The following is a 21,804-nucleotide window of genomic DNA, read 5'->3' as shown; positions in this document are numbered from 1 at the left end:
CCTGGTGGGGAGCAGAGACAGTGCCAAGGGCTGATTGGTGACAAATCCCAGCCCTCTCCCCAAACCACCCCAGCACACATGTGCTCATCACGGAGACAGCCCTCTCACTCCTCCCCTTCCAGCCAGCCAGCCACCCACCCACTCTTCCAGGTGGGAATCCTGCAGCAGCTGGATAGGACTCTTCTTTGATGTGCCCTCCAGCGCCTGGCAACTACGAGGCGCTCAGCAAATGACCATTTCCCACAATCTTTTATTAAGAAAAATTCCAAACATACAGAAAAGTTGAAAGAACAAGTACACTGTTCGCTGAAATACCAGCCACTGCAGATTCAACAATGAACATTTTGGCCTTATTTGCTTTGTGTATTTTGGGGGGAACCATTTGGAATTAAACTACACATTTCTTGAAGACATTCACCTATATAATTCAGCATCTATCTCCTAAGAATGAGGACATTTTCCCATGAACTTCAGTACCTTTAAATGGCTGTTAAGAAGAATGGTTGGTCTTTGTGAGGAGCTCATATCTAGGAACCTCATCAAAGTGTGCTAGGCCCTTAGCAGAGTGGGTAGAACCTGCTCGCCGGCTCCCTCACGTTCTCTCCCATCCCAGAAAGGCAGAACAGGGGCAACACAGGATTCTGGAGAGCTGTCTGGACAGAGGATCACAAACATGAGCTCCACCTGGGAAGCTCAGACAGCCCCAATCCCACCCCCACACCAAAAGCAGGCAACCTGGGTCTGAATTCAGAGGCCCCCGCAGCCGGCAGAGGGCTGCAGCGTGCCAGGTAGGACTGAAGTCGCTGGGGGTGGGGATGAGCACCAGCCCCTGGAGCCTGGAATAGCACCCGGCGTGGGCTACAGCCCTGCCCCACCCAACTCACAGCTGCTTGGCTCACCCATGGCACTGCCAAAGCAGCAGGCTTAAGCCGCCAAGGTGGGCACACGAAGCCTCCGTTTCCAGATCCAGGGCTCAGGCAAGGAGATCTCCTTCAGGGCCGGGCCCTGCCTTGCCAGCTTTGCTGGTGGAATTAAATATAGCACAGGGAGACACAGTTGCCAGGCAGAAGCAGGAGGTGCTGTGAATAGAACAGTGCCCTTTGTGGTGACAAAGCTATGGGGAGCCTGCTGTGCATGTGCCAGGACCTGCAGGGCAGCTCCCCCGGCCCCCACATGGACCTCTGAACTGCATGGTTTTGTCCCCACTTCACATGTGAAAAATCTGAAGTTCAGATGAAGTCGTTTCCCCAAGATCGTTCTGCCAAGTAGGAGAGCCTGAATGCACAGTCTAGAGCCCACGTTCCCGCCGTCGACTCTCAACAGCCCCAAGGTCTTCACCCCAGACGGGTCCCGCGCTGAGGCCCAGGCTCTGAACCACTGAGTCTTCTTTAGTGTTTCTCCGCTGGCCCTGGCTCACGTTTGCCCACTGGCCTGTTGTGAATGCCCTTGCACACAGCAGGTGCCTCTGGAAGCATCTGATGGAGGGTGACTGCGGAGCCAGGGGCTGTGGCAGCAGGGGGGTGGTCCAGACATCAGGTGGGCCTGAGAAGGGTCAGAGCAGAGAGGCGGTGGAGTTGTCTCCCTCCACAGCTTTCCTTCGCTGGCTCTGCAGGAGGCTCTGGAACGCTGCTCCGGGAGCCCGCTAGGCATGGGGACACAGGCCAGGCCTGCACTGCTGCTCCCTGCCCCGAGCTGCCTGCCCAGCCTGCATTTTGCCAACTTTTGTGAGCCTGAGCAGTTGGTTCTGGTTCAAGGGCTCTGAACTGGCACAGCCCCAAACCAGGGCCTCTTCCTGGGCCTCAATGAAGCACGCCCATGAGTCAGCACTGAGATGCAAACTGAACAACAGGCAGGGCGAGTGGAACGTGGGATAGGGAGCAGAGGCTGGAAGGAGGGGGGCTGGGCCCACACCTGGAAGAACCCACATCCTTGCAGCCTCCAGTGGCTGCAACATCTTGGCCCCTGCAGATCTCTTCAGAGGTCCGGCACAATGACTCCACAGAGGAGGGCTGACTGGTTCCATGACGCTTAAGAGGTTACGAAGCTTGTAGGAGGCACGCCTGACTTCCACTCTCCCTCCACCCAGGCCTGTCTGAGGACCAATTCACACACCTGGAGCCCCGAGCAGCAGCCTGAAGGAATGCTAAGGAGGTAGGTGAGGGATTGGGGGCAGGCCCTTGCCCCCATTTCTTGATTGTATAACAACACCTCATTAAAATAAAATCACACAGTGTATCTTTTATTAGACATTTTAATACCATATCAAAACACCTTGACTAATGAAGAAAGCTTTTCTCCCAAGCTTTGAACATTTTTTTAAACATTTTATAAGTTTTTTTTGTATTTTAATATATAAATACAGAAACCTATCTTGCATGGGCTGATGCCACGTGTGAACATCAATGGCTAAAATGTTCTCAAACATACTGCCTGAAAACAGGGGCAGCTGTACATATTTCTTAGTAAGTCTTTTTTTGTTTAAGTTTTCTGGAAAAAAAAATCCACAAGGGCCTAAGAATAATGTTCAGGCATTTTTGCAGGACACTTGTGATTGTTAAATCCTCTGAACTGACCGGAACCAGGAGGAAAGAAGGGAAAAGAGATGGGATCAGTGGGAAGAAAGTTCTCGATGGGTTGTTTTTTGGCAATGAAGTCAAGATATTAGGGTCTCAAGGGGAGAGAAGAGCAAAAAACCAAGCCAGAAAAATAGAAGAAAAAAAACCAAACCCAAAGTAGAGAAGTTGGTGGTGGAGAAGGCCAGTTGGGACAGGGGAAGAGACTGTGTGCTCGCCCACCGTCAGAAGGCTGGCGGCGAGGGCTGGGCTGTGTTCGTCTGTCACTGAGTGGGTTATGGCTGGGCAGCAAACAGCAAGCTGTAAACATCACGAGGGAAAACACCAGTCGACACTAGACTTTTTTTTATATAATTTTTTTTTTTGTAAACACTTTAAAGACAGACCCACAATGCCTTTCAAAGATGAAAAAGAAAATGCCCTTTCCCTCCTGGGCTGAGGGGTGAGGGGAAGGATAGCAGTTGATTCGTTCTTCTCTCAAACTTGCTCTCATCCAGTTTGGTGTCCTCAGGGAGGAAGGGAGAACCATGATCTGGAAGTCAGTGCAGAAGGGGTGCCCTGTTCCCGCTGGTGTCCCAAGCTCAGCTCTGCCCCAGGGTCCGGTGAGCCTCCTCCCTGGAGCAGGGGCTCTCTGTCCCTGTGTGGACCGTAATAAATAAGTCGTGCTCCGTCGGGCCGAGGGCTGGCTTGCTGCATCCCAGGGCAGCTGCATCCCGAGAGGGCAGGCGGGGCTGGGGCATCTACACAGGACCCCAGAAGCCAAGCAGCACATGGGGAATTTGCAGCCATGCACCTGGGCAGGGTCTACTCCCCTGCCTCGCTCTCCCCCTGGCTCGCTCTTCTCCCCTTGTCATCAGTTTTTGAGGTGAAGGTAAAAAAAGCAAATGTCCCTGATTTGTCTGACATCATCAGCTGTTCTGGGAGAGTTTACTTGGAATAAATAAAATAAACCTAACAAAAGAAAACAAAAACAAGAGAGAGAGAAAGGGGGCGGGAAGAAGAGAGGCCCCAAAACCTCTGGCTGTGAGATGGAGTTGGGCTTTCGGTTTTTATGGGGGTTTTGTCTACTTGTTTGCCAGCAAAAGGAAAATGCCAGCCCAGAACTTGGAAGGGACAGGTGAGATGGGGGTCAGGGGTGGATGGCTGGCAGCAAGCGGGGTACCCCTGGGGAAGAAATGGGGAGGCCAGACCCAGCGGTGAGCCAGAGGGATGTGTGGAGTCAGCACCCAGTGCTGTGGGATGGAGGGATCGAGATCGAGTCTGGCCTGGAGGCCTCAGATTCATCTGGAAGCGGCATGGGAAGAAGCAGGGGTCAAATGATCGCTGACGAGCACTTTGCAGGGAACAATGCACCGCTGCCCATGGCTGGCTGTTTAGTAAGTGCAATGTCCTTATGGCAACAGGGAGTGAGATTCTCCCCGTTACCAGAGAAGAGGCAGAGACTCAGAGGTGAGCGAGGATGAGACCAAGCCAGGCACAAACCCAGTGCTCAGGCTCCTTTTCCTGCCCGTGCACATTCCCAGGGGATATTCCTGAACTTTCTTTAGGAATGTAAATGTACTGGTCTCTTCCCCACCTGGTCCTAACTCTTCTGAGCCTGTTCATAACTGCCCATGTTGATTTGTATCTCTTGTCCTTCCCAGGGAAAATCATTTCCAGATGACTAATTGATAAGGTTCTCCTTCCCTCTGCTCCTGCTTTCTTCTCAGTGGCATAAGGGCAGCCCTGCTCCCTAAACTGCATGCCCCCAAAGTGACCTGACCCCAAGCCTTGAGCCCGGAGCACCCCAAACGCGGGCTCACCTTTGAGAGGAGTCAGCAAGCAAGCCCGCAGGTCAGTCCGCAGGGTGTTCCGGACAAGATCTGTTCACTTCAAACCACGAGTCTATGCAGCTGGGGGGAGGGGCCGCAAGGGAAACCACATTACCTGCTGCCCAGGCTGCTCTGAAGGGGGATCTTTCAAAGGGCCAGATTCCTGGGCAGGAGCTTCCTAAGTCTCTTCTGAAAGGACCCCAGAGAAACACAATCATGTCCCCAGATATGGCTACTTTCTGAAGCAGGAAGAAGGGAGAACACCAAGATTAGTCTTGGCCCAGCCAGAGGCAGCGGTGGTGGGTGCTGGCTCAGGGGGATCTGGTGCTGTAGGAAGGGGCAGAGTGGCCTTGAGAAGGACCAAAGCTTTCTGTGCACAGGACCCAGGAGGATGGCAGCAGTCACCAGTGAGGTGAGAGCGGTGGACCCACAGGGCAGCTAGTCAGCTGTCTCCAAGACTCCAAGGGCAGGGATGCGGGAACAATGGCACGGCAGACGGGCCATGGCTCTGGGCACCAGGGTCCTGAAAGAGCTCCTTCCTGGGTCAAAAGAACAGCTGGGAGGCTCCCTCCCAGTGGGTGACCTCTTAGGAGAGCCCCAAGCTCTACCCTGCTCAGCCGTGATCAGCTGATAGCAGCATCTAGTCCTTACTGCAAGAGGCGGGAGGGGAGTCAGACGTGCAGCCCTGGTCTCCAGTGTTTACAGAGAAAGGCCCTCTGCATCAAAGAGGGAACAGAGATTGCCCCAAGACAGCTTCCTGATTTGTAAACCAACATCTGGGCATTTTCAAAGACAGGAACCAGACAGATAATTTGCATAATTCTCCCTGAGAGTCAAAGATTTCCTCTTCTGGTTCTGGTTAGTGACTCCCTGGGACACAAGCAAGCTCCGTGCTGGGAGCTAGACCAAGAATCTCTACCAGGCCAGCCTTGAGCCTCCTCTGCACCAGCCATGCTGCGTGTCGTGCCTGGTTGTCATCCTGTGCAGCAGTGGCCCCGAGAGACAGGCTTTGAAAGGCCCGAGTGTCAGGAAGCAGCTCTGGGCTCGAGGATTCAGCAGGTGCTGGCCACAGGCAGCACAGTATCCTCCTCTCTTGGGCAACAGGATGCCTTCCTTCTGGCTGGAAACAAGGACCAGGCTCACGGTGGAGCCTGAGGGCGAATCTGGGTCCTGCTACTTACAACTGCGCCCAGTGCTGCGGCCCCACAGGAAATGGCTCTTCCTGCCTCCTGGCCCTCTAGGGAGTAGGCCACAGTGCAAGGCAGTGGGCACACCCTCCACCTGGCCTTCCTTGCACAGATTTATGTTCTCCCGCCGTGGAGCAGAGGGCCCGTAGAGGAAGAAGAGGCAGGGAGAACCAACCTTCCTGGTGGGATCCTAAGCTCCTCCAACCTGTGAGGCTCTACAGGTCTCCCCATCAGCTCCCACCACCTGAGCACTCAAACCAGAGCACACCTCTGGCAACTCAGCTCTGCCCTGCGCTTGGGATGTTCGCACCTTCCCGCCGGCACAGTGGACACCTGTCTGACGGCCTCTGCCCTTACCCACTCGGAGCCAGAGGTTGGGGGAGATCATCCCATAACCAAAGAAGACAGAATGGCTGGAGTTGGGGGTCTGCCCCTCTGGGAGGGGGGGTGCACTGAGCTACCCTGCCAACCCCTCCTACCTTTTGTGATAGATGCACAGGCAGGGCAGCCTGGCTATCGTGTCCCCCTGCAGCAGCTCCTCCAGGCAGATCACACACTCACCCGCATCTTTAGTCAGCACATCATCTGCAAGGGGAACAGGGGAGAGTGCAAGAGGGTTAGTCACCAGTGGACAGGTGGCACGGGGCAGGCGAGAGCCTAGGAACTGGGGAAGTGCTAAGCTGCCCCAAGCTGTGCTCGGCTCTGCAGGGGACACAGAACCCCAAGAGGGACCTTGGAGATAGATAATGCGTGGACATCACGTTAATTACCCAAAGACAAAATGGGATTAATCCCAACACGCGATTAACCAAAAGCCTAGGTGACAGTGGACAAAAAAGGCTTGGAGAAGGGTAGACACGAAGCAGGGGCAACATGAGGCAAGCTGTTTCCCTCCACAGATGCTTTCCCTAAACACACACGCAGCTGGTGCGCTGATGTCTGGTTTGGAAAAATATGGTAATGGGGAGAGTGGTAGGAGGCAAGAATGAGAGGAACAAACTGGTCCCCAAGAAAATCCTTGTGCATGGAGGTTCACAGCAGCGTTGTTCACAACAGCCCAAAGGTGGAAACAACCCAGTGTCTACCAACTGTGCAACGGATCAACAAAAGATGATGTAGCCATATGACGGAATATTACTCAGTCAAGAAAAGGAAGAACTGCCACATGCTACAATATGGATAAACGTCAAAAATATTACACAAAGTAAAAGAAACCACCTATTGTATGAACCCATTCATATGAAATGTCCAGAATAGATACATCCATAGAGAGAGAAAGGAGATTGGGATTGGGGACAGGGGGAAATGGGGAGTGACTGCTTAATGGGTAAGGGGTTTTCTTTCCCCCACCCTTTTATTTGAGGTGGAGGCTCGCTCTGTCGCCCAGGCTGGAGTGTAGTGGCATTATCTCGGCTCACTGCAACCCCCGCCTCCTGGGTTCAAGTGATTCTCCTGTCTCAGCCTCCCGAGTAGCTGGGATTACAGGCGGCCACTACTACGTCTGGCTAATTTTTGTATTTTTAGTAGAGACGGCTTTCACCATGTTGGCCGGGCTGGTCTTGAACTCCTGACCTTGTGATCTGCCCACCTTGGCCTCCCAAAGTGCTGGGATTAAGGCATGAGCCACGACGCCCGACCCATTTTTCTCCTTTTAAAAACTTTTTTGTGGTAAGACTAACATATGCTGTATCCTCTTAATAAATCTTCAAGTGTACAATACAGTATTGTCGACTGTAGGCACTATGTTGCATGGGAGATGTCTAGAACTTACTCACCGTGCAGAACTAAAATGTTACACCCGTTAATCCACCACTCCCCTTCCCCCCGCCCAGCCCCTGGCCGCACGCCACCAGTTTTCTACTCTCTGCTTCTGTGAGTTTGACTATTTCAGCTACCTCATGTAAGTGGAATCACATCAGAGGTTTTCTTTTGGGGCAATGAAGTGTTTGGAACCAGATAAAGATGGGGCTTGTGAATGTCCTAAATGCTATTAAAATGCACATATAAAAATGGTTAATTTTATGGTGAATTTCATCTCAATGTTTAAAAAGAAAGAAACAAAAATGACCCTGCTCACCATCCCAAGAAGAAGAAATGGCAGGAAGCTACTTGCACCTGTGGGAACCCAGTGTTTTTTTTTTTTTTTTTTTTTTTTTATTAAGTCCTATGACATTCTGCGTGCCGGCGACAGTGAACAGCCGTGATCTTGGGATTCAAGCAGCTCACAGTAGTAGGGATGCTGAACAACGAAACCAAAGGCACAGCATGAGGACCTCCAGGACACCTTCTGACGCGCAGGCCCAGGGTTGAAGGTATGGAGAAGGAGACCTCGCCAGGCTGTTTCGGGAAGGCTTTGGAGAAGGCTGAGGATGGATGAAGCTGGGGTGGTGACGGGAGATTCTGGGCACAGGGAACAGCCTTGTGTTTTGCTGTGGTGCCTGGGGCCGACAACAAGGAGTGTGCAGCAGCCCTGCGTGTGCCAATGGGGGCAGCGGGGCACGCAGCAGGTGCCTGCACTAAGGGAGGGTGCCCAGAAGGAAAGCATGAGAAGGAAGGGATGGATTCTGAGTTGGGTGGGAGGAGGCCTGGCCAGTTGATGGAGACCTCCAGGAGGCTGCTGAAGCCTAGAGCTGAGGTTTGGAACAGAGACATGGGTGCCAGGCATGGATGTGGGATAAAGAGGCAGTCCGGGGAGAAAGTTCAGACCAAAATCCAAAGAAGGCAGAAGACAAACCCAGGCTGACATGAGTATTTGAAGGGCAGGTGAAAGAGGCGACATGAACAAAAGGCGACCCAGAAGTTCTCCACGCCACAGGGGAAATATCAGGAGAGCAGTGTCTCGGCTGTGAAGAAGGCAGAGCTTGTGGCAGGATCCCTTCTCCATCACTAAAGGCGCTTAACTGTCCCGAACACTGCCAACGACAAACACGTGTGCATGTTTTCCTTTGAGCCTCACCATCTTCCAAGCTGGGCAGGTCACCTGGTGTTATTCTCGTTTTGCGAATGAGGATCCGGAAGCCCAAGGAAGTCACACACCTCATGAGAGGGTTCGCGGATGGTGGGGCTGGGACTGGGACCCTCTGCTTGAGAGGCCTTCCCATTGCCGTTTCTTTGTGTTCTCTTATTATTTCGGTGGAAAGGCAAACACCTGCGGCCTATAAAATGAAGATTCTTCAAGGCCCAGAAGGTTATGGCTTCCACTCCTCAAAGCCCCCTACCAGGAACCCCAAGGAAAAAGCGTAAAATGGAACTGATTCGATCCTTAAGTCCCCAGGCACATGAGTTGCGAGAGAAGTCACTCACTTCCTGGCCACCAGGACAACTTGTGGCCATTTTCTGTCCGGAACATCTGGCTAGCCCGAGGGCCCACCTGAAAGGGCGACACAAACTGAGAAGGGAGATGGCAGAGTCTGCTGTTGCAGTGTCTGTCCCCTCAGACTCCAAACATGGCAAGTAGTGGATGAACACATGGGCGTGATCCCCCTGCTTGAAAGCACTAGCCAGCATACATATTCAAATGTGTGTGTAGGCACAGATCAAAGTCTGGAAGGATGCACACACTTTCATAGTGGTAGAGGAAAGGAGGACCTGGAGAAAAATCCTTTTATGTACTTCTGTAGTGTTCGAATGTGCACTACTTCATTTTTTTCTATTTTTATTTTTTTGAGACGGAGTCTTATTCTGTCACCCAGGCTGGAGTGCAGTGGCACGATCTCGGCTCACTGCAAGCTCTGCCTCCCGGGTTCACGCCATTCTCCTGCCTCAGCCTCCCAAGTAGCTGGTATTACAGGCACCCGCCACCACGCCTGGCTAATTATTTGTATTTTTGGTAGAGACGGAGTTTCACCATGTTAGCCAGGATGGTCTCAATCTCCTGACCTCGTGATCCACCCGTCTCGGCCTCCCAAAGTGCTGGGATTACAGGTGTGAGCCACTGCGCCTGGCCTCAGATGTGCACTACTTTAGTTAAAAACCCCAACAGGGAAGCATACTAGTGTTTGCATTTTACTATGAAATGCATCAGAAGGATAAGATGGGTTGGTGGATGGATAAATGGGTCTAGTACACTGCAGACTCCAAGTGGTGTATGTGTTGTGTAACAGGGGTGTTCTCGTTTTTTTTGAGACGGAGTCTCGCTCTGTCACCCAGGCTGGAGTGCAGTGGCGCGATCTCAGCTCACTACAAGCTCCGCTTCCCGGGTTCAAGCGTTTCTCCTGCCTCAGCCGCCTGAGTAGCTGGGACTACAGGTGTGCGCCACCATGCCCGGGTAATTTTTGTATTTTTAGTATAGACAGGGTTTCACCATGTTGGCCAGGATGGTCTTGATCTCTTGACCTCATGATCCACCTACCTTGGCCTCCGAAAGTGCTGGGATTACAGGTGTGAGCCATCGTGCCCCAGCAATAGGGGTGTTCTCTACGCACTTTCAACTTTGCTGTACACCGGGTGCAGTGGCTCACGCCTGTAATCCCAGCATTCTGGGACGCTGAGGCAGATGGATCACCTGAAGACAGGAGTTTGAGACCAGTGCGGCCAACATGGTAAAAGCCTGTTTCTACCAGAAAACCAAAAATTAGCCAGGCATGGTGGCGCGCACCTGTAGTCCCAGCTACTTGGGAGGCTGAGGCAGGAGAATCATCTGAACGTGGGAGGCAGAGGTTGCAGTGAGCCAAGATCGTGCCACTGCACTCCAGCCTGGGTGACAGAATGAGACTCTATCTCAAAAAACATAAAAACTTTGCTGTGTGTTTGACATTTTTCATAATAAAACAGAGGGAAAAACCTCAACATAGATGGGAGGAAAAACGGCATAGCTTAGTGAGGGCAGAGTCATCCTGCAGATATTCTTGGACCTGTATTCCCCACTCTCTTTGTCTTGGGCACCTCATTTATGACATGAGCGTATGGGCTACAGCCCTTAGTTTCCTCTAAAGCATTCCTTCCCCTCCATACGTAAGGAGGATTTCCTGGGAACACAGCAATTACTGATTCCGGAGTAGTTTCCCTTTGCATTTTCTCCTACTGATTAGTAACTCCACTGTGAGCCCAAGGGACTAGTTAGAATTATCTGGGTCCCAGGCCGGGCGCGGTGGCTTAAGCCTGTAATCCCAGCACTTTGGGAGGCTGAGACGGGCAGATCACGAGGTCAGGAGATCGAGACCATCCTGGCTAACATGGTGAAACCCCGTCTCTACTAAAAAATACAAAAAACTAGCCGGGTGAGGTGGCGGTGCCTGTAGTCCCAGCTGCTCGGGAGACTGAGGCAGGAGAATGGCGTAAACCCGGGAGGTGGAGCTTGCAGTGAGCTGAGATCCAGCCACTACACTCCAGCCTGGGTGACAGAGCAGGACTCCGTCTCAAAAAAAAAAAAAAAAAAAAAAATTATCTGGGTCCCATACAGCTTCCCACACCAGGTGTATTCTCTCCCCATCTGTGTCAGCTCCAGGAGGGCACATGTGGTCTCCCTCATCGCCCCGCAGGAGGTGATGGATTCAGGGAAGGGAGAGGCAGATATGAGGATAAGGCTTAGGCACTTTATAACAAGACTGTATTTGACTCTCCTTTCTTTTGGCACTGAACCTCACTGGTGGAAAGGGAAGGGGAAGGGGAAGGGCAGGGGGCACGAGGGTGATTCTTCTTGTCCTGGGACAGAAGGCCTGTGCACTAAAGGACTCAGACTTGAGCACAGGAAGGTTAGAGGCAGCCTATCCTCACCACTCCACAAGGCGGTTTTATGCGGTGCAGCGTTGTGCCTTACCAGCTAGCCTGAGTCCGCGGCACTGGTGGGAAGAACTAAAATGTGCAGGCACCCCATGCAGGCTGGCACATGGCAGGGAGCACATTTCACTGGGACCAAGAGCCACTGGCTGCAAAAGGCCACCTGGAGGTTCCTGGCAATAGGGAGGAGTCGCGGGCTTCCACTCAGACTGCATGGGGAAGCCAGCAGTGCCCACACAGAGCCCAGTGCCCAGGGAGCAGCATTCTTCCACGGCAGAAGGCAGGAGGCACACAAACCCAGCAAGAGGTTGGAGTGGGCCGAGTACAACTTCCTGTCCCCACCCCTGGGGCTGTGGGAGTTAGTGGCCTCCGGATGTCCCTGGGATCCTAGCAGGGAAGTGGAAATGGCTGAAGCTGATGCTTGACTATCAACTGGTTCCTACAAGACTTCCAGAAGCATCTGATGCGAACCTGCTGCCCGCAGTCGGAGAAAAGCCATGGCGGCGGCCTTGCAGCACAAAACCCAGGCTCCTGGCCCACACAAACTGAGACTCTGTTGCAGATGGAGTCAAATGTCCCCTGGTATCTCCAAGCCCTCAGAGAAGGAGTTCAACAAATGCTGCCGGATGGCCATGCGCGGTGGCTCACACCTGAAACCCCAGCACTTTGGGAGGCTGAGGCGGGTGGATCACAAGGTCAGGAGATCGAGATCATCCTGGCTAATACGGTGAAACCCCGTCGCTACTAAAAAATACAAAAAAAAGTTAGTGGGGCGTGGTGGCGGGCGCCTGTAGTCCCAGCTACTCAGGAGGCTGAGGTAGGAGAATGGCGTGAGCCCAGGAGGCAGAGCTTGCAGTGAGCCGAGATTGCACCACTGCACTCCAGCCTGGGTGACTGAGCGAGACTCCGTCTCAAAAAAATAAAAAAATTTTTAAAAAATTAAACAAACAAACAAAAAACCAAATGCTGCCGGATAAGAACACAGGAACAAAGCCAAACGTTCTGCCATTTAGGTTCTGCCCTTTTCTTACAAGCTCTCAAGCACCTCCCAAGTTTCCTGACACCACTGTACAACGCCAGCCAATGTCACTGCCCAAGGGGGAGCTTGGAAGTGTTTGGCCTGGCCGGGGATGGTGCCAGTGCCTGTCCCTCTAACCAGACCAGGGAACCAAACCAGAATGGCAGGCACAGCCCTGGAGCTAAAACAGGAGGGAGGGATGATGCCTGTGATGGGCTGGGGGTGGGAGGCGGTGGCATCTTCTGCTCCCTCCTTGGGATCCAGGCACGGTGCTTCTGACAGCTGCTATTTGTCAAAGCAAAGATATCCAGGAGGAGGAGAAAAACAGCCTGACTTCTCTGAGCCAGCTCTATGCAGGTAACTCCCCAGACACACAGATCATGACTCCTAAAGCCCCTGTGGGGATCTATGGATAAGCTCATGCAGCTGCCAAGTGGTGATGACTCCCAAGCCCAAGTTTCTGCCACCCAGCGACCGGCCGCTTTTCCTTAAAAGACCAGTCCATAAGGGTGTCTTCCCTTGGGGCTGGAAAACACCGCCCATCTCACAGGCACTTCACATCTCCCCCTTTCTGTGAAGTGTGTGCAGGGGGCCCGAGGTGGATGCAGGAACCTGGTCACTGAGTGAACAGACCAGACAGGAGAGACACACCCCTGCCCTCCACCACGCCAGGCTTGAGTGTCCTGCAGAGACCTCTGGCAATACATCCCCAAGTGACCCTGGAGCTGCTAGAAGTATGGAGGGACGGGGAGGCTCACACAGCTGCAGACACAGGTCTGCGCCTGGCTGGGAGGGAAAGCTCGTGCAGCTCCGAGGCAGCAGCTGAATGCAGGAACATACCTCTCCATCTCCATTTGGGCCTGCTGGACATTAAGGGCCCACAGAGAAGGAAGGTGGGAGTCAGAGGGGAAACCCCTAGCAAATGACGCAGAGGCTCAGGATCCACCCCCTGGCCTCATTTCCAGCCTAGGTGCGGTGGAGTGCCTGGTCCTGCTGCCTCTTCAGCATGCAGAGCTGCTGGCCCAGTCTGCCAGGGACAGGACAGGGCAGTGCCACCCATGCCAGGCCTTGTCAGCTCCCTTTTTGGAAAATCTGGGGGGCTGTGCTCTTCAGGCAACGGGGTGACCTTGAGCAGAGAGCATGGCCTACTAGCAGCGGTCCATCCAACTCCCCAGGCCTTTGAAGTGCAATACAATTGTTTTGGTGAGCTGGGTCACCCGCAATGAGGATAGTGGGGACAGCCAACTAAAGCTCAGGCCTGGAGTGCTTCATACTTTCCTACTGAGGCCACCACAGCTCCCTCCCACAGTCCCCTTTCCTGTAGCCACCTGTTCCTGGTTTCCCCACTTGTGTCAGGGCCCTGCAGGCCTGCCCTCATCGCTTTCGCTCCTCATGCACCCAGCAGCGGCCAGTCTGGCGGTCGGTGCAGCTGGTCAGTAACAACTGGACACCTTGGGTGAGCAGTCGCCTGCCCCTCCCTGCCCTCCTGTAGGAGGAGTAACAGGACAGACACCTCCGCAGTCTGACTCCAGCCTGATTCCAGCCCGTACAGCATCTAACAATGGCTCTGGGCAGTGCCCCAAGCAATGCTTGGCAAACTCCTCAGCCAGCACCCAGTTTCCCCAGGCAGGGAAAGGATATGGTGCTTTCATCCTGACCACAGGGTCTCTGAGAGGAGGAGACACAGGACAAAGAAGTGCCTGCAGTCACAGGGCAGGCTACAGCAGGAGCCATTTCTGCTTTTCAAGGAAGCCAGATCCTCTTACATTTTTATTTTATATTTTATTTTTTGAGACAGGGTCAAACTCTGTTGCCTAGGCTGGAGTGCACTGGCGTGATCAAACCCACTGCTGCCTCGATCTCCTGGGCTCAAGTGGTCCTCTCACCTCGGCCTCCTGAGTAGCTGGGACTACAGGCGCTTGCCACCATGTCAGACAAATTTTTTATTTTTAGTAAATAGGGTCTCACTATGTTGCCCAGGCAGGTTTCAAATTCCTGAGCTCAAGCAATCTTGGCTTCCCAAAGTGTTGGGATTATAGGCATGAGCCACTGCACCCGGCCTCCTTTGACTTTAAAAGACAGCTTGTGTGACATTTAGCATCTCAAGAGCCTTGAAGATGGGGGCAATGGCCTTTGGCAGAGGGGAGGAAGAGGGCATCATGACGTAAAAAGCTGGGCATGGGCTTCCGCCCCCCAGAACACAGCTAAAGGGAGCTCTCCTTGGTGCTGCTGGCAAATGAACCTGCCGCCCCCAAGATTCTCCCTAGGCCGAGGACCCCTAAGCTCTCAGTTAATAGTCGGTCACCTGCACAACTCCACAGGATTACGATGCTCTTCCGTTCAGAGCATCGTCAGTCAGACCCCCACCTCCACGCTTGTTCTGCTAGCCCAGAGACTCAGGGTAAAAATGTGAGTGCGTATTCTTTAGGGCACGGTCCCTCACTCCCAGAGTCACAAACAGAGATGTTAGAAAGGGAGAGAAATTAAAAGACCCATTCGGGTTGATCCATCTTACCCACAAAAACGAACCAACAAACCCCCTCCCTTCTATACATTATCCTCGCCTTCCAGGAAGGCACTTAGGAGGACAGGGGGTTTAAGGTTCGGTGCTCTGGGGTCGACCAACCGCCCTTCCCTGCCCCTCCAGCAGGGGCTCAGCACATTCCCAAACCTCCCCAGCCAGGTGCCTGTTCTCAGAGCATCAGGCACTGGCTAAACCAGTTAAACTAGTCTTGCCTTTCCTAAGTTGTGTTTTTTCTAAGCTGGCAGGCAGCTACTGGAGGCCTTCCAACCCACCACTCAGGCCAACCCTCATAATAAGAAAAATACTACTTTCTATCTGCCTCATTTAGGAGGTTTCTACTTTTTTCCTTTGGTGGTTAACTAAATTTCATCTTATATAACCATCATATATTTTCTAAAAATTTCCGCAATTGGTGCCAACAACCACAGAAAGTGTGTGTGTAAATGGGAAGTCTTCAGGGAGTGACCAGGAGTTCTAGTGAATCTTTATAAGAAATCTCTTCACTCTCTAAGAAAGCCCCCCTCGCCCCCTTTCCAGAAAGATTCCAGGAATTCACACCTCTGACTCTGAAGTCTTTTTTTAAATTAGAAAAGGTAACGTGCAGCAGGTGAGGATGGGATGACAGCAAATCATGGAGAAAACATCGGAGCTCCTGAACCTTGGCCCACGGTCTGTGCTCCCTCTGAGCTGGAGCAGGCCCCGGGCGTGCCTGGGGATGCCCACTCTACATACACCCCCGGAAGCAAATGCTCTCTTCTTACCGGGAAGGTTTAGGGTCTTCAGAAAGACAAAGACTGAACATGAGGAGTCCATACCACATGAACAGTGTCCACAGAGGGCCGGACCATTGTTTCTGAACAAAGCACTTCACCCACCTTGAGACAAAGTCCACTGGAAGGACTGGAGACAACTGGCCTCTCTTTGCCTCCAGTGGTAAAGGACTGGCTTTTGCAAAAGAGATCCTTAGGTTTAAAGCCTCTAGTTTACATGCACACACACACACACACACACACACACACACACACACACACACACGTACACATACAGAGACACACACACCCTTGAGGAGGTGGCCTGCTTCTCAATTCTAGGACAAAGGAAAAACTAGAACCAGAACCAGAGGAGCAGTGGTCATGCCTCAGGCTGGCTGGCCAACCTCCTCTTCCTCTAAGGGGGCCCCGGCTCCCAGTGTGGTTTCTGTAGTCTTGGGTGAGGCTGCCGGTGGTGGGGTGTAGGGGGGTGAACCAACAGCACCAGGCACTCAAGTGCTGATACAGAGGGGGACATGGGGACACACGGTGGCGTCCCAGGCAGTTCTCTGGCAGAGGAGCTGGAGAGGCTCACCTTCCCTGTTCTCTACAGGGCAGTGGGGGTAACTCTGCATTTGGGGCATGGGGGCCCAAGAGCACTCTGTCCTCCACGGCTGCTCTTGCAAAGTTCTTGCTGAGAACCAGGTTTTCTCAGGCTGAGCCCCTCTGAGGCTTCTTTGTATTCTTCCTACAACAAACGCAGTGTCTACAGAGAACGCCCTAGCAACCCACAGGACAAACGGAGGACTTCATGAGGTCTCCACACATGTGGGAAAGAAGTGAATAGGGTTTCTGAGGCCGTGGCTGGAGAGGGCTGTGAGACACAGGGAAGGCTCCTCTCCCTCCCTGGTCCCAGGCGGAGACGGCAAACAGGGACAAAGCCAAGCCCTGAGCGTCCTGACAGCATGCACGCGACAGGACTGACGCGAAGCCTGAAGCACGTGTGACAACAGACTTAGAGGCTCAGCAGCAGTCAGCCCAGGAGAAAGGAGGGGCTGTCCCCTGGGGAGGAAAGGGGCTTCCCAGACCACAGCTGTGATGCCCAGGGGAGGGCCGTGCGGGTCCTCCCACCTGAGCATGGGCTAACAGACGCATAGAGCTGAGCCACGTGGGTAATATGCCCACCTGCATCCGGAGTCTTTTGGCTAACAAGTAATTAAGAGAGAAGTTTTCAGGAGACGCGAGTGGATGCCATTAGTCAGTTACTTCCCAGGAGATGCTCTGAGACCATGATCCCTCCTAGGCTCATGCTTCGTAGGGGAAAGAGCCTTCTGGGAGTGAGGAGGCTGCAGGGCAGAAAAGAGTCTCCCCAGGAAACATTCTTGCCAGGCTGGTTGCAAGTCATCCAGTCCTCAGATGCTCTCAGAAATCCCAGAACTCTTTTTCCAACCACTACTATGACTTGAATCTGGGAAGGTGGGCCAGGACCGGGGTTGGAGCGCACGCAGGTCCACTGCCTGTTCTAGTGGAAGACGCCGTTTTCTGATGAACATGGTTTGGAGACCAGACTAAACACTAAGCATGGAAAACCAAGGGTCAGCCGTGGAGTGGGCTGAGCAGCACTGAGCAGAAGTCTGTGGGCTCTGGAAAACTGCAAAAAGAAACCTATAGAAGGTCTCACATCTTTCATGGCAGCTATAACTTCCCAAGCACTGACCATGTTCCAGACTCTGTACCAAAGAGCTTTATGTGCCACCTCTTACCCAGTTCTGACAATCCTATGAACCCAGTATTGCTATCCACATTTTATAGACCAGAAAACTGAGGCTCCGTTAAGCCGAGATTGTAGACAGTGAGTGTACACTGCAAGACTGTAGACAGTGAGTGGTAGAGGGAGATTCGAACTCACATCAGCTGAACTCCAAAGTCTTATGCACAGCATGCTAGGCAGATGTTGACGGTCATTTTGTTCCCCAGAGGCGTCCTGTTAGGTTAGCTTGGGTGTTTTGAAATCCCCTGCCCTCAGGATCCTACCCACTGCGGTATTCACTGTTCAGCTCTGAGGCAGCCTCCAAGGTAGGAGGCAACATGGCCGGGGTGGAGCAACAAGGTGGCCCATCCGCATTTTCAATCCCCAGAACATCTCTACGTCACACATACTCCCCGTCAAGCTCTCTGGTGGGGAGTCGTAGGACTAAATCAGGTGTTTGTCCAAGTTCAAACATGACAATGAGATGAGCAGCCTCCCAGCACTCCGTACATGCCACCAGCACACAGCACCCACCTCCCCAAGAAGGGTGGGTGCTTGCTCTGGGCCCCTCCTCTGAGCCGTGGAGGACATCTGGCTGTCTTGGGGCCTTCCACAGTCAAGTATGTGATGGGTGAAGGAATGGCTGCATCTCCCAGCCAAAGTCCTCAGAACTGAGTTGCAGAGAGGCAGGGGACTAACTGAGCAACCCGAGAGCCTTCCCAGGCCTCAGACCTGACCCCTGGGCCTTCCTTCCTTTTCCTGCTCCTCTTCCTCCCTGACTTGAGCAGCAAGGCTCCCTGAACAGTCCACTTCCTCACCACCACTCAGGGACACCTGCCAGAGAGCAGGGTGAAAATATGGCCCAGAGCCACCCTCGACTGGAGGCTCCCCCCATAACTGGCTGGCTCCCCCGACGGATGCTCTGGAGGCTGGTGAGGCAAGCCAAGCCCTTACCGTTGTAGGAGAGGCGAGGTTTGCTCAAACACATTATAAAGTGCATTTCCATCTCATCAGAAGCCACAGACTTGGAGCAAATGGGGCACTTGAAACCTGCAAGAGAAGAGAACGGGATGAAATGTTTTCTCCAGATCCAGTACATCCACAGTACATGTGGACACTCAAATGACAGCTGTGTGGGCTCAGGGTCAATGTGGAGGATGACCATTGGAACAGACCCTAGATCTGTCCTCCTTCAAGGACTCATTTGTGCATTTGCCTTTTTTTTGTTTTTTTTTTTGAGACGAAGTCTCGCTCTGTCGCCCAGGCTAGAGCGCAGTGGCACAATCTCAGTTCACTGCAACCTCCGCCTCCCGGGTTCAAGTGATTCTCTTGCCTCAGCCTCCCAAGTAGCTGGGATTACAGGTGTCTGCCACGATGCCTGGCTAATTTTTATATTTTTAGTAGAGACGGAGTTTCGCTATGTTGGCCAGGCTAGTCTTGAACTCCTGACATCAGGTGATTCGCCTGCCTCGGCCTCCCAAAGTGCTGAGATTACAGGCGTGAACCACCGTGCCCAGTGGCATTTGCCGTTTTGATTGCAGCCTCTGACTGACTACCAGCTTTCACTAGGGCTCTCCCTGCCTTATGTCCCTCGTTAAGGTTTAACCAAGGTCACTGACACCTGACTTGAATTTTACTTGCTTCAGACCCTTTCTCAGAGGGGTCTGGTGGACAATGGGGTAGGGAGGCATCAAACCAAGGCACCTGGAAACTCAGCCTTTGCATAACAGTTTAACATCCTTCTGCCTCACAGCCTTTCAGCCCCTTGGTTGGATCACCCTGGGAGGAATCTCATCCCTCACCCAGCTCCCAGCCTCGGCCGCCCATGCCAGGTAGCACCTCCCTCCCTCCCTCACAGCCCCCTCTGCCTCCCTTGTGGCTTAAGGCCACTGTCCTTTGAGATGTGTGTGAGCTGAGGGGTGGCCCTCCAAAGTGCTCCCAGATGCCACACGAGCCTTAGCCAAATGCCACCAAGAGTAACAGCTGTTTCACGGTACCAGGCCAGTATCGGGTATTGTGATCCTGCTGTTTTATTCCCAAGGCAGTATGAACTGCTTATACATCCAAAGAGTTTCAACTGATACAGAATTGTACCCATACTGGAGAATTGTGGTTGAGAATCTTCTGAGTTGAACTCTGTTAAGCAAACCTAATCCCTTGATCCATTTTTCCATACAACACAGATGAATTATTTCTAATATTTTCCATTCTGCTTTCATTGATTGAAATGATTTTCAAATGGATCGATTCTTTTCCATACAAATTCTATCAAAAAGATCTGTTGCCACTGAAATATTATTTGTCTGCATTAAATTGTGCACATCACAGCTTCTCCCTTTTGTGACTGTGATTCCTGACCGCCCAGCCTGGACTTCCTTATGTGGCACATCTAACAATAGCTGACCCTTGAACAACATGGGCTCGAATGGCGGGGCTCCACTTCCATGTGAATTCTCTTATCGCCTCTGCCACCCTGAGACACAAGACCAACCCCTCCTCTTCCTCAGCCTACTCAATGTGAAGACGATGAAGACCTTTATGATGATCCACTTCCAGTTAATGAACAGTAAATATATTTTCTCTTCCTTATATATATTTTTAAATGTTATTAAAATTTTTTTTTAATATTAGAGATGGGGTCTCACTATGTTGCCTAGGCTGGTGTTGAACCCTTGGGCTCAAACAGTCTCCTGGCCTCAGCCTCCCAAAGTGCTAGGATTACAGGTGTTAGCCACCGTGCCTGGCCACTCCCTTATCATTTCCTTAAAACATTTTATTTTTGCTCTCTTTATTGTAATACAGTATATAATACAGTTATAACATACAAAATCCATCTTCATTGACTGTTTATGTTATTGGTAAGGCTTCTGGTCAACAGCAGGCTATTAGTAGTTAAGTTGTGGGGGAGTCCAAAGTTATACACAGGGCTGGGTGTGGTGGTGCACACCTGTAATTCCAGTACTCTGGGAGGCTGAGGCGGGCAGACTGCTTGAGCTTAGGAGTTTGAGACTAGCGTAGGCAACATGGCAAAAGCCTGTCTCTACAAAAATTACAAAAAAAAAAAAATTAGCTGGGCGTGGTGGTGTGTGCCTGTAATCCTAGCTACTTGGGAGGCTGAGGTGGGAGAATTGCTTGAGCCCAGGAGGTCAAAGCTGCAGTGAGCCATGTTCGTGCCACTGCACTCTAGCCTAGGGGACACAGCAAGACCCTGCCTCAAAAAAAAAAAAAGAAAAAGAAAAAGAAAAAGAAAAAGTTATATGCAGATTTTTGACTGTGTAGGAGTCAGAGCCCCCCACGTAGTTCACGAGTTCACTGTACTGTTGTAAAGACTGGACTCTTGTGTTCATTTTTAGTCAAATTTTCCATATGCAGTTTTAATTCACACTAGTGATAACCATCTGCAACACTTCTTTTCTTTTCTTTTCTTTTTTTTTGAGATGGAGTCTCACTCTGCAGAGTGAGTGCAGTGGCACTCTGGAGTGCAGTGGCACGATCTCCGCTCATTGCAACCTCTGCCTGCAGGGTTCAAGAGATTCTCTCACCTCAGCCTCCCGAGTAGCTGGGATTACAGGTGAGTGCCACCATGCCCGGCTAATTTTTGTATTTTTAGTAGAGACGGGGTTTTGCCACATTGTCTAGACTGGTCTCAAACGCCTGACCTCAGGTGATCTACTTGCCTGAGCTTCCCAAAGTGCTAGGATTACAGGCATGAGTCATCCAACGTTTCTTATGAAACATAAAAGGCTGAATGTGGCCGGACATGGTGTCTCATGCCTGTCATCCCAGCACTTTAGGAGGGCAAGGCGGAGAGATCACTTGAGCTCAGGAGTTCAAGACTAGACTGAGCAACATAGTGAAACCCTGCCTCTACAATTAAAAAAAAAATAAAAAAATAAATTTTTATTTAACTGGGTGCCTAACTCTGCATGAAAAGCCGTGACTCTGGTGGTCCAGGGTGCTGAGAGACGGGAGGCTAACTGATGCACCACTTTGCTTCAAGTCCTCTCCAAATCTTTTTTTTTTTTTTTTCCTTCATTGGCAGTGCTTTGAACTATGCGACCAGGCAGAAAATTCAGGGCCTGGTTAACTACAAAGTGGACACTTGACTCCATGGCACACCTCTTTCCTCAGAGATTCTTAGCATCTAACCATCTCAGCTAAAAAGTCTTGGAAATGCTACCAATCCAAGGACTTTAGCGGAGCTCTGGGAAAGGGCTGTATTTCTAACCTCTGGGTGGTTACAAATCCATCAGTAACAAAGCTAGAAGACCAGGCCTAGTGTGGTGGCTCATGCCTGTAATCCCAGCATTACTGTGGGAGAGGCTGTGGTGGGAGGATCGCTTACACTCAGGAGTTTGAGACCTGCTCGGGCTACACAGTGCGACTCCATTCTCCACAAAAAGGACACAATAACAACAACAAACCCCAGAAGAACGTAAAGAAAGGAGGGGAATTCCATCCAGTTTTCTTGCAC

At 52.0% G+C, this 21,804-nt stretch overlaps 1 protein-coding gene across 3 annotated transcripts in view; it reads right to left on the bottom strand.

The window, feature by feature from the left end:
- Positions 1–230: 230 nt before the first annotated feature.
- Positions 231–21,804, bottom strand: part of ZNRF1 (zinc and ring finger 1) — a 118,374-nt gene continuing 96,800 nt past the window's right edge. Inside the window, exons 2-5 of one of the 3 annotated variants that reach the window (XM_023202443.3) lie at positions 18,285–18,380; positions 6,051–6,156; positions 4,376–4,465; positions 231–1,542 (exon numbers count right to left, since the gene is read on the bottom strand). In XM_023202443.3, coding sequence (XP_023058211.1) covers positions 4,408–4,465; positions 6,051–6,156; positions 18,285–18,380 — 260 coding nt within the window. In that variant the 3' untranslated portion in view covers positions 231–1,542; positions 4,376–4,407. Of the gene's footprint in view, positions 3,211–4,375; positions 4,466–6,050; positions 6,157–8,527; positions 8,727–18,284; positions 18,381–21,804 lie in introns of those variants that run through there. The other 2 variants (XM_023202442.2, XR_002729659.3) reach the window with 2 other exon arrangements.

Source organism: Piliocolobus tephrosceles, chromosome 17, assembly GCF_002776525.5.
Source record: "Piliocolobus tephrosceles isolate RC106 chromosome 17, ASM277652v3, whole genome shotgun sequence".
Classification (NCBI taxonomy): Eukaryota; Metazoa; Chordata; class Mammalia; order Primates; family Cercopithecidae; genus Piliocolobus; species Piliocolobus tephrosceles.
The sequence above is the reverse complement of the archived record's forward strand: the minus strand, read 5'-3'. Positions and strand labels throughout refer to the sequence as shown.